At 39.9% G+C, this 12,058-nt stretch overlaps 1 protein-coding gene across 3 annotated transcripts in view; it reads right to left on the bottom strand.

Annotated features, from left to right (window-relative positions):
* Positions 1–758: 758 nt before the first annotated feature.
* Positions 759–12,058, bottom strand: part of LOC106917474 (death-inducer obliterator 1-like) — a 30,341-nt gene continuing 19,041 nt past the window's right edge. For 2 of the 3 annotated variants that reach the window (XM_014986458.2, XM_014986459.2), the window contains exons 8-16: positions 10,803–10,962; positions 10,544–10,660; positions 10,344–10,451; positions 10,105–10,261; positions 9,142–9,748; positions 8,894–9,047; positions 8,707–8,796; positions 8,415–8,610; positions 759–7,794 (exon numbers count right to left, since the gene is read on the bottom strand). In XM_014986458.2, coding sequence (XP_014841944.2) covers positions 1,361–7,794; positions 8,415–8,610; positions 8,707–8,796; positions 8,894–9,047; positions 9,142–9,748; positions 10,105–10,261; positions 10,344–10,451; positions 10,544–10,660; positions 10,803–10,962 — 8,023 coding nt within the window. In that variant the 3' untranslated portion in view covers positions 759–1,360. Of the gene's footprint in view, positions 7,795–8,414; positions 8,611–8,706; positions 8,797–8,893; positions 9,048–9,141; positions 9,749–10,104; positions 10,262–10,343; positions 10,452–10,543; positions 10,963–12,058 lie in introns of those variants that run through there. The other variant, XM_088007225.1, reaches the window with a different exon arrangement.

Genomic DNA, 12,058 nt, shown 5'->3' with positions numbered 1-12,058 from the left:
TTTTTTGCTTACTTCAGAGATAACTTCTGAAATGATGGTCGGAAAAGTAATGTTCGACGTCAATTATGTTCCCAAATGTATTGGAGAACTTTAAAGGAAACCTAATGATCTAAAACATGTTAAGTTTTTGTTTAGTTTGGCATTCACTTTTATAAGTCAACATAAACTCAAATGTACAAAAACCAGCTTTATCAAGTAAAGTATACTGAAAACATTATGGCAACAGTGAAATATTTGAAAATGTGGGTTATGAGAACAATGATTTCAGTAATAAACTGCTGCAAATAAAAAAAACATAACTATGCAAAACTGTGCAACTGTAGAATGTTGGATGGATGGAGGAACCTAATGTTATTGCTAAAATGTCAGATCCCTCCCCCCCCAGTCCTCCAAAAAGAAACTGTGAAGGTCAAATCTGACCTTCTTGTCTTCAATCTGACATTGTTGATAATTTTTGATGCTTACTGTTGAATCCTTTCAACACAAAGACATCTCTTCTAAATGTAAAATTAAACACCCTCCTAGAAAAAGACAATTAAAACCCTCCTTCCACCTTATGATAAAGGTAAAACATACTTTTGGGATAGCTGACATAACATGAGAAGTTTTTACTCTTTTTGGAAATAAAAAAAACAGTTCATTTTCCAAACTAATAGCCTATTTTGTCTTGATATAATATGATTTGAACATAAATAGATATCTCTACTGTTGCACCTAATCAAAACAAAAATCCAGTGAAGAAGCACTGACAAGTTACATTTTTACAAGTTTTTAAAATGACTCTTTATTGACTTGTAGCATTCTAAAAGAACACTGAAACAAGTTACACTTTTATGAGCATAAAAATGTAACAAAGACAACGTAATACAGTGATGTTACGACTCTTAAAAACAAAAACAAAAAGAACTACTTTTGTACAAAGCTGTTCAAACTATTTCCTTCCAGAAATGCCCCCAGGTAGTATAATATACAACAATTTACAAAGTGTAGGTCATAATCAAACAACTACTATGACTGGAAACAAAGTCGAACATAATTAACACAAAAACTCAGCATTTCTGTATCAGTTAACCATTACAGATTTTACCAATGGGCTTGCATGTGGGTCAAGTTGTAATATAAATGAAAACTGCCTTTACAAAACCATACATTTCAGGAAGCAATATTAAAGTGTCTTATAGCCTTGGAATCCTAAAGAAAACATACATACTTTGAGATATTTGCAAGTCTCAATATTAGATCAATATGGTTTTAAGATCCAAGACTGTCCATATTTTGTTTATTTCTTATTAAAACTTTGTCGTGTTAAACCTCTGTTTTAGTAATTTAACGGCATTCAATCTTCTTACCCTACATTTCTTTAACGAGCAGGGGCTCCTCGTCCTGGCCCTCTTGCACGCCCTCTGAACCAATTATCCATTGCTCTGCCTCTACTTGTTCCCCTGTTCCTATTGAATGGGGAGCCAAACTGTGGTGCTTTCATAGAGGAGGCATCATGACTTTTCATCACAGGATCTGAAACCGGACCATCAGGAGTGGGAAGTAAGGCACCTCTGTGTCTTTGAGGTTGCACAGCTTGTTGATTTTGTGGGCTGTCAAAGTCATGGAATGAATGTCCTTCTCTGTTTGGACCGGGACCTAAAGGCCTATTGAATGGTGCTGGAGGTCCTTCATGAGGGCCATGGTCACCTTGATGAGGACCTCTTCTCCCCCTGCTAGTTGTTTGACCTGGATGTCTTTGTTCCCTTTCCCTCCTATCTACATCTCTTCTATTAGATTCAGGAAATTCTGAGTTTGAATCCCATCTACCAGGTCTAAAATCTGAATTATTGGGTGACGCTCCTCTACGTTCTGCACTGCTAGGCCCTTGTCTCATTATTGGACCCCTTCTTACTCTCCTAAAGTTACGCTCAAATCCTTCAGGGTCTGCTCCTGCATCCATGTCTACACTACGCCTTTCAGAGCTGGATTCCCCAAAATCTGAAACTCTCCTATCTGACTTGGGACCTTCATCATTGAAATTTCTGTAGGAAGTTTCTGGGTATCTTAAATCTGGACCTCCTGGAGCCTCCATCTCAAATGGTCTCCTGTTTGGTTGTTTGGCTTCCCTTTGAGGCCAGGGTGTCCCACGATCATGGCCTCTCATATCCTCCTCAAAGTCCTGATGTCTCCAATCATCATCCATGTTTGCATGTCTTTGCTGAACTGATCCTCGTCCTCTACCTCGGACTCTACACCAGCTTTGTCTTCTATTGCATGGACCCCCTCTCCCTCTGAAAAATGCCCCAGAATCTTCTCTATCAGACTCAGTCCATTCATGTTCTTCTCTTTCTCTATTAGGGCCAGGACAATCCATGTCTGGGTTGTCACGAACAGACCTTGGATGCCTAAAGCCAGGCCCATCCCAGTCATCTCCAGAAACAGAAAACTGCACATTTTCTCCATCCTTTGTCCATTCACTATGGTTATCATGGAAACTATGGCCTTCACCTTGTTCATCAGGATGATCTTGGAAAGTCTCTAAACCTCTGTCGCCACTGTTGTCCCAAATATCTCCAGAAGGTTCACCTCCCTCCAACTCTTCAAATCTTGGCCCTCGTCTGTCTAACCATTTACCTTCAAAGACACCACCCCTCCGACTCGGTGCAAAGCCACGGGCATTTGGTCCAGGTCTTCTGATGCTTCTTCTCATTAGCCTTGAAGGTCTAAAATTTTGACCTCTCCTATCAGATTCTAATTCCTCAAAATCAGGAAATTCTTGAACAGGTTCAGCCTCCCCCCAGTCATTTTGTCTGTCATATCCAAGATCCTCTGTATTTGCCCTTTCCTCCCTGGCGCCTCGACCTCTACAATCACTTGATTCTCTCCAGTCAGGTCTTCGGCCATCCATGCCTGGACGTGGTCTCACAGGCATGGGTTCTCTAAAGCTTGGGCCCCTTGGATTTTGTTCATCAGGGACTGGGCCCTCATAATCTGGTCTCCTACAAAATCTTGGACCCATCCCTGTAGTCCCAGGGCCTCCCACAACATTTCTGTTATGTTCCACTTCTTCAGGGTGCGCCATGTTCCTATTAGGCTGCAGACCATCCATATTTGAAAATGTTCTTCCTTGCTCAGGACACCTGAATTGTGAGTCTCTTGGAGGGCTTCTGTTTGCTTGTTTCACATTTGGAGTCACTCTTTCTGGCCGCGGGTCTCTAATGTTTGGGCCTTTGGTACATTCAACTGGAGGACCTATTCTCCCTGTTCTTGGAACCCCTGGTCCTGTTCTATTTAATTCTGAACCCACCATATCTGAATTACAACCTCTGAGATTTGGACTTCTCCCCCTGTGTTCTGAGCCTTCCGAATTTAGACATGCACCTTCTGTTACATTTCCCCTGAAGTGTGGTCCTCCCTGTACAGGTTTAGGACCTTCTAAAACCGGGAGAATTCTTCCTTGTTCTATGCTATCAGGCCCACCACACCCCAAATATGTTCCTTTTCTTTCAGATCCTGGTCTCCAGTTTTCTGGTTCTTGTGATCCTCTCCTGTCAGAATTTTGGCTATCCATAGCAGGACTCCTCATTTCATTTACAGGCCTACTGAAATCTGGACCTCCCGTCATTCTCCTGGCATTTGTATTATCTAACCCTTGCTCAATAAAATTTGGATGTTCAGATATTTTGTCTGGCCCAGGTCTTTGCGTAGTTAAGTATCTGCCTTCAGGACCTGGCCCTCGGAAAACTGGACCTCTAAATTCTCGATTTTCAGACCTGTGTTGCTCCATAGACAAGCCTCTTGTTTCAGGTCCTCCTCTGAAATTTGGACCTCCTCCTCCTCCTCTCCATTCATTCCTAGGACCCTCCATATTTGGACCCCTTTGATCAATCCCTGGACCAGGGGCATCTGGTGCTCTCCTTTCAGGCCAGTTTCTTTGTTCAAGTCTTTGTCCCACGAGATCTGGACGCCCTGGTCCTCTACTGTCATGCAGAGAGTTATCATTCCTAGGACCTATCCATTCAGGTCCCTGTATCTTAAAATCTGGACCCACTGGTTCTCTCCTGCCATGCATTGACGCTTCAGTGTCAGGGCCTTTATTTTCTGACCATTTTCCCATCATATCTGAACACACAGGTTGGCTAGTGTCATTCCTTGTCAAGTGCAACTCAGGATTTCTTATTTCAGTTCTAGGTCCTACAAAATCTGTCCCTCTTGGTCCCCTAAAATCATGCTTGAAAGTTTGTCTGTCTGGACTTCGTTCTTTATTTCTTTGTCCATATTGAAAGTTTTGAGTGCCTATTTTGCAAGGTCCCTGACTCTCCAAATTTGTCACTCTTTCACCAAACTGATGGGTACGCCAATCATTTTGTGTAAATGTTCCTATTCTGACCGGATCTGTTGACTCCCTATTTAATCCTTTTTGAGCATCTCCACTGTCTGACTGTGGGGGATTTGAACATAAAGGTCTTTCAGGTGGACCAAGGCCCTTACTTTGATTTATCTGAAATGACCCTGGACCTCTCCAGTCTGGATTTGAAATATCCAGCTTGTCTCCACATTCTAGACCATCACTGAAGTCTGGATCTCTTTTAATGGGTTGAGATTCCCTTTTCCCAAGTCCTCTTTCATCAAAGGAAAGACTTTCAGTATGTTTTGAATGTGTCTGATCTCCTCTGAATCCAAAAAAAGATGGGTTGTGACCTGTTTTATTAACCATTCTAATATGAGAACCCAAAGTCCCAGGATGTGAAATCCTTCCTTCAAACTGTGGACTCCCAAATGATGTGTCTATTTTCATAATGTCTGACTTGCTGTCTGCGTTCTTTGGCTGCGATCTTAACTCATCTGTTTTCAAAAAAGGCAAAGGTTCTCTGTAATAACCGACATTTTGGTCATTAATATTTGGATTACGATGTTGAACAGCTGAGACAGAATCATTTGACCCAGGCAGAGGTCTATCTGACAACTGGCTTCTAACAAATTGATTTTGGGTCTCAATTTGTGTTCTTAATACTGGAATTTCAGAATTTGATGCACTTTGCACAACATTTTGCATCACTCCAGAGCGTGGCGGAGTTACGCCTTGGTTAATGACTTGGAAAGAAGAGCTTTCTGTTCCTTGCATTTTATCTGGGGAAACTCTTGAGACAGTCTGTGAATCAGTTACATTGGGGTTATGATTTTTTATCAAATTTAACAATGAGCCCTGAAGACATGTTGCTTGTTGCATTACACGTCTCTCTGAACCATCTGCATGAGTGTTCTGAGTGCTTGGAATAGGTCCCAAAGCATTTCTCATTATATGCTGCATGTCAAGCCCTTTTCTATCAGGCCCCGTAAAGCCAATTTTCTTGTCCACTAGATCTGTTTGGGTCACACTGTGTTCGTAATCTTTTATATTTGCTGTTGGATTTCCAGTGCTTTGAAAACTTGGACCAGGTAGAACACTGTGTAAAACAGCATCCATTTCTGGTCCTGAGTCCTGGATATTTGGTCCTTTTTGTAGACTGGAAGTTGTTTGACGACTAACTACCACAGAGTCATTTTCATCTTTAAGAAATGTTGCTGAAGCACTGTTTTGCTCCTCGGAATCTGTAGTTCTAGCACAGTCAACACTCTCAGTGCTGAAAGGTTTTGAAAACTGTGGTTCTGGATCTGGACTTTCAGGAGAATCTCGAAGAGGTGGATCAATTTCTCTCAGAGGAATTTTGCTTTCAATTTTGTCTTGAAGCCATGTTTCCTGCCGGGACAGTTTGTTTTCTTGACTAGGAGAACTGTTCATTTGATTATCGCACTGACTGATTGACGGTTCTAAAATCTCAGTCTTCACATTTTGAATAAGTGCAACCGAGTGTGTAACAGGGTTCTCAACCAGACTGCACTCAAGCTTAAGTTCATTTGGCTCATTTTTAATTCCAACAACTGATGGTGTTGATTCTATGGATGTCTTTACAGTCTCAGAAGGATTGCATGGACCACTTCTATGCTTTGTTTTATCAATGACTTGTAAAGGAGCTCCCCTATGGCGTTTTGGTGAAAGAGAGGCAGACTGTTTTCTTCTTGGTGAAGATGAGGACCTTCTCAGCCCATGAGAATGTCTGCTAGCAACATGGTCTTTTCGATGGTGTCCTGGATAATCAGATGGATCTCTGGTTCTATGCCTTGACCTCTCTCTTTCACTTCTGTGTCTATCCTTGTCTCTATGTCTCCTAGAATGTGACCGAGAACGCCTCCGTGACCTTCTTGAAGGACTTCTGCGGTCCCTTTCTCGGCGACTCCGTCTTTTAGGTGACGACCTTCGCCTTCTGCTGTGGTGTGAATTTGGAGAATTGCCTTTATTCCCAACACTATCCCCAGTCCTTGATGAACCATCGTTAGTCTTTGTACTCCCTCCCTTAAATACATCATCTTGGATTTCATCAAAAAGTGACTCATCTTCAGGGTCATAAGCTACATCAGAGTCTTCAATCTCTCCAGCAGATGAATATTTCTCACATTCCTTTGCATTTTCTTTCGTTCCCATTTGTTCTGTCAGTGTAGTTGTGGTATCTTTTAAATTATCACTGACATTTGTATGTTCTAGCTTAACAGTTTCTGACTTTACACCAGAATTATCTTCCATCACTGTATTGTTGTTGACCTTTTCAGATTTGTCTGCAGGCTTCGAGTCTGTTGGCATTACAGCACTCTGCACAGCTGACAGCTGACCAAGCGGCAAAGATTTTGTGGGAGGAGACATCAATGTATCAGAAACAGAAAAGTGAGCCATAAACATACCCACAGCTTCTCTCTGTTTACGCAGCACCTCTTCCTGCTCTTTTAGCTGTCGCTTTTGCTCTTCAATTTGCTTATTAAGTTCCTCAAGCATACGCTGCTGTTCACTCAGTGTTGCAGCTGAGACAACGACAGCGCCTGTATGAAAAGTCGACACTACAGAAGTTGGGTTAGATTTAAGTGTAGCTGGAGTGGAATCAGAAACTGATGTTGGTAATGTTGGTGTCTCTGCATTTTGGGCTGGAATGGGGAGCTTTGTTACGACAGCATCACTTTGAAATACTTCAAAGATAGTTTCATCTTCTGGATCATAGGCCACATCATCTTCCACCAAGCCTGATAATGCAGAGTCATCAGTCTTATTACTGTCTGTGATTTGTGGAGTAAAAATTTTGTATCCCTTTGCAGGATCATATTCCTCTTCAGGGTCATACGGCCTGTCAAAGTCATCTTCCTTTTCTTCTTCCTGTTCGACCCGTTTGACTTTTGATTTCTGTCCATACTGTTGAACTATTGGATCAACCATAGGTCCAGACACTTTAGGGAACACTGGTCTCTTCTTGGAACTTTCTGTTGCTTTGGAGGAACTCTCGTCAGAGGAGGTTGTTGGGTCTGACTCCTTTCCCCCAAACAATGTCTTCAAAATAGTCTGCAATGGGTTATTATTGCTGGATGATGGTGTAACATTCTTGACTGAGTTGCTAACAGATGTGGACTCAGTGGCAGCAATGGATGAGACTGAAGGAGTTGCTTTAATGGAACTTAAGAGGGAAGGTATGGTAATTGAGCCAGAAGAGGAAGAATCCGATGGCGAACCAGGAGGGGAGGAAGTAGCAGGAGTCTCTGGATCATATGGTTTGAACATGTCCAACTTGTCAGAACCATAGAGGACTGGTGGTTTTGGAATCCACATAGGGTCTTTGGACATGTTAACTTTGGGTTTCTTCTCTTCAATTTCCTGAGTAAAGCTTCCTGGACGCTTTAACTTCTGGACAATTGCTAGACCCAAAAGAAGATTGGGTCTGTTCTTTTCAAGGCCTGAAAAAATAAACAAAATAAATTAAACAAAGTATTCTAAATTATTTTACTTAAATACAACTTAAAAACTCTGAAATATTCCTGAATAAAAACAAAAACGTTGACCTTTCTATGAAGTTTCTGTGTATATATCAACACTTGAGCTGAATTTAGGCTACATAAAAAAACAGGTACTTTTCTATGCAAATATAAACTCAGATGTACCTATGAATTGTAAAATTTTCCCTTTGCTGGTCCTAATGAGTGATAAGCGGGTCAGAAAAATCTGACTTTTTTGTACTTTAAAACCAAAAGCTCTCACTATCTTTTGTGTTTAAGAAAATCAAATTCATCAGTAAAAAATAAAGGAGGTTAAGGAAACTCATATTTCTTTTATCTTCTGTTGGATTCTAAACTCCTATCTCAATTAACAAACCTGTTGCACTTTTTTCTTATTTATGTGTCATGGAGAAAGAAAAATCAAATGTTATCAAAATAGAATCAGCAGCAAAAATCTGAATTGGTCAGAGAAAGCCTGATCAGTGCATTTTTAGTGGAAATAAAATTCAAATAAAAGAACTTTTAAAGATAGGGTGAAGTTAAATGCCATGATAAAACATAAAAGTCAAACATTTTCATACCTGGACCTTCAAAAGGTTGTAGTATGGATGGGATCGACTCATTTGCGCCAAGAGGGACAAGATATACATCTTTGATGGAACGGCTTATGTTGGCAACGACACCAAAACGGCCTCTGCTGCTGAAGTAGGAAAACAGGGACACGTAGGCTACCTCTTCCTCCTCTGTTGCAGGGTGAAACCGGATCACACACAACTCCTAAACAAAACAGAAGAATGAGTAAAAAATAAGTGATACACCCTCCACTCTATCTCGCAAGGTGGAGGCATATATATGAAAAAACATCTTGCTTGCCTTTGTAACCGAGGTTTTCAGTTTTACAACATAATCCCACACAGTCTCAGGTAAGATTCTCCCCCCGATTTGTATGGTATCAGGCAAATCCTGCACAACACACAAAAAAGTAGTTTTACAACGATTTCCTCTATGAAAGAGGCAGATGTGCTCAGCTAGCATTAAGCACCATTGTGCATCACTTTACCGCTTTAATATTTTCTGCAGGTCCTGAAACCAGATATCCCTTCGTCACAAACTTGGCCACCGTGAGCATGTTTACAAAGCCTTTCCACAGTATGCCCTGCTTAGCTAGGAACTGTGCAGTATCACCATCTGTTGGGGTCTGAGAGACTGTGGCTCTGAAACACAAGCAATGGAAGAGTACAACTTACATCCCCATATTTCTTCCCAAAAACACTAAAACCAGATTTAGAATTGAAACTCTTTAAGTACCTGGAGGATGCACCACTGAGTCTTGGGTCAGCAGAGGAGGATGGCTTCATTAAGATTGATTTGGGTAATGCTTTTGGTGGTGGAACTGAAGGTGATGGGGCTGAGCTCGGTGCCAGGCTACCTTTTATAGCAGCATAAGGAGCTGCTTGTTTGGAAACAATGTTGCCACCTGAGGAAGCAGTAAACCTGTTTGCTGCAGTTCGGGGGTCACGTCTTGTAATGGTTACAGTGGAGACAGTGGGAATCACAACTGGTGTGTATGATCTCTTTGGTGCAGGCACTGTGAATCCCTCTGGAGTTGGAGATGCAGGAGACTCCATGATGGGGGAAGCAGGAGACTCTAATGCTGGAGAGGCAGGAGAATCCATCATCGGGGAAGCAGGAGATTCAACAATTGTCAATTTTGGAGAATCAATGTCAGTTTGGGATGATGGCTCCATCAGTGAAGATCTAGGAGACTCCATTTCAGGTGTGTCAGGTGGTGCCAAGAGAGGAGACTCGTCTCCCCCAGGCTTCTTCCAAGATATCTTATCAGTCTTGTCTCTTGATGTAGAGACCTTAAACTTTTTCTTAGCAGGTTCTTCACCTTCAGCAGCTTGCATCTGGCCTTTGAGAATGAATACAAAATCGTTTTAACCAATACATTTTAAGCTGGCTTTATGTGCTTATTTTAGGTAATGATATATTATAAGTATTATTTAGATTACATAGATAATATTTTCAGTTACTTAAAAGTTATTTTAAATGCACATAAACAAGTTTAGATAGTTTGTCTACACATCTCATGATCAAATATCACCTCTGATTTTCTTCATCTCTGTGTAAAAACCTAAGCATTGCAAAAATACAAAACAGCTTCTATCGCTACAACTAAAGTCAAAGAGCAAACCAAACCTGAAGCTCATCAACTTTTAATGTATAATAGTAGTTGAATCAGTTAATAAAATTGTATTTTGTATTTACCTGTGCATATTTTGCATTTCAAGTCAAAGAGGTGAGCCTTGTGTTCTGATGTTGTATCCTTAAGCATGCAGGAAAGTATATCTGGCATCTTTTTGCTCTTGCTTAGTTGCATAACTCTAGATTTGGAAGGTTGAGAGGGAAGAACTTTCTTCTGATCCTAAGAGCCAAAGGTAAAATAAAAATACAAAATAAGTATAATAAACATTAAAGGTTCCACCAGAAGTGACAATAGTACAGACCGTGCTCTCTGGCTTTCTTTCGGGTCTAGGAGGATTCAAACTGGGCAGATCGATCTTCACGGCTTCGGGTTTTGGGATATTTGTCCCCTTAGCAGCTTCAACTTTAACCTTTACAATCAAAAACAATCAAAGCACTCAATATTCTTCATTTGTTTTATATAATTCATTAAAATCCCTTTTTGTTTTCAGATATTCTTTACCTGAGTTGTTTCGTTAGTAGTTGGCTCAGGGGCTTTAGTAGCCTGCATGTCCTTTTGGGTCATTCTGACCAGTCTGAAAGGGCCAATTTCTCCATTTACAACCCGATACAACAAGCCCTAGAAAACAGTAAAAAAGGCAACTTTTGATTTCACAATGGAAAAAAAGATCCTATCTGCAATATGAAGAATCAGATTTGAACATCAAGAGGTGAAAAAAATAATAATATGAAAAAAAAAATCCACTAAGATGTCAACCAACCTTATTTCTGGGATCTTTTATGTTGAACATTATAGTTCTATACTTGTTCATGTATTTGCTGTCTGTATTGCGGAATATGTCAAACATTTCCTTCTCAATGCCAGCAACAAGTTTTACAACTTCGCTCTCAGGCATCTCCAGATCGTCACAGTCACTTACCCTAAAGAAAGAAAAATATATCTCCAATCATTTTACACACCTACATGGAAATGTTATTCTTGAGATCCAGACGAAAAGGATGAATTTTCTTGGTCACCAATACAAATCATGACAGAAACGTATTATGTATCATTTTTTGATGTTTAACGGAATATTAGAGCCAAGCAATGAGAATTTATTTTTTTTATTATTTCAAGAATAAAGTCATAATAGTTGCAGAAAAAGGTGCAATATCTACAGAAGAAAGTCATAAAGTTATGAGGGGAAATATATTTTAATGAGAAAAAAGCTTGGATAGTTAAAGATCTGACGTGACCAGAAACCAAAACTGTGGGGTTCTTTCTTCGAAACAATCGTTTCTGCTAATAGTAACTTGATGCTGATGTGTAAAAGGATTAAATATTTTATTATTTGTAAAACCCATACCAAAGTACAACTTCACAAAATGCTCAAAATTAATTATATTAGGACTTTATTCTGTGATTTTTTTTTCTTATCTTGGCCATGGTACTGAAGAGGTTTAAAAGGACATAATGAAAATGGCCTTTGTTTCTAATAATCCAGCTAAATTGGGTAAACTCGATATGATCAAAAGTGTCTTACACATATTGGTAAAGAAATGAATAAATAAAAAAACCGCTAAGACAGAAGCACTGTGTAAAAAGCTGACATAATTTATATTTTAGTGGTTCGACAGCCACCAATAGTGGGAATAACCACAGGTGCATCAAGAAATAATATCAATACATTTCTAATTTTTTGAACTAGTCTTAATTATTGCTAATGAAAACCCCAATCTTTTTTTTTTTATTTAAAATATTACCTACAACCAATAAATGAAGGAAAAAGTGTAGGAATGAAAAGAATACACAGCTTTGAGAGAATGTTGAAGCCCATTAAGGAGCAATGGGGAAGATTCACAAGGCTTGGATTGGTGAGTTTCATCACTGAAATATAGTTTTGCATGATTTTCTAATTTTGGCTCCATCTTCTTTACAACAGCGAACCTTGTTTTATTAAAGTCGTATTCACCCAATTTCATTATGAAAACATTCATTAAAATGAAATTAGTCAATTACATGCTTCAGTGGCTTTAA

Source organism: Poecilia mexicana, unplaced genomic scaffold (genome assembly GCF_051168715.1).
Source record: "Poecilia mexicana isolate PSO_F unplaced genomic scaffold, ASM5116871v1 scaffold_7, whole genome shotgun sequence".
Classification (NCBI taxonomy): Eukaryota; Metazoa; Chordata; class Actinopteri; order Cyprinodontiformes; family Poeciliidae; genus Poecilia; species Poecilia mexicana.
Note: the sequence above shows the minus strand (reverse complement) of the source record. Positions and strands in the feature narration are given on the sequence as shown.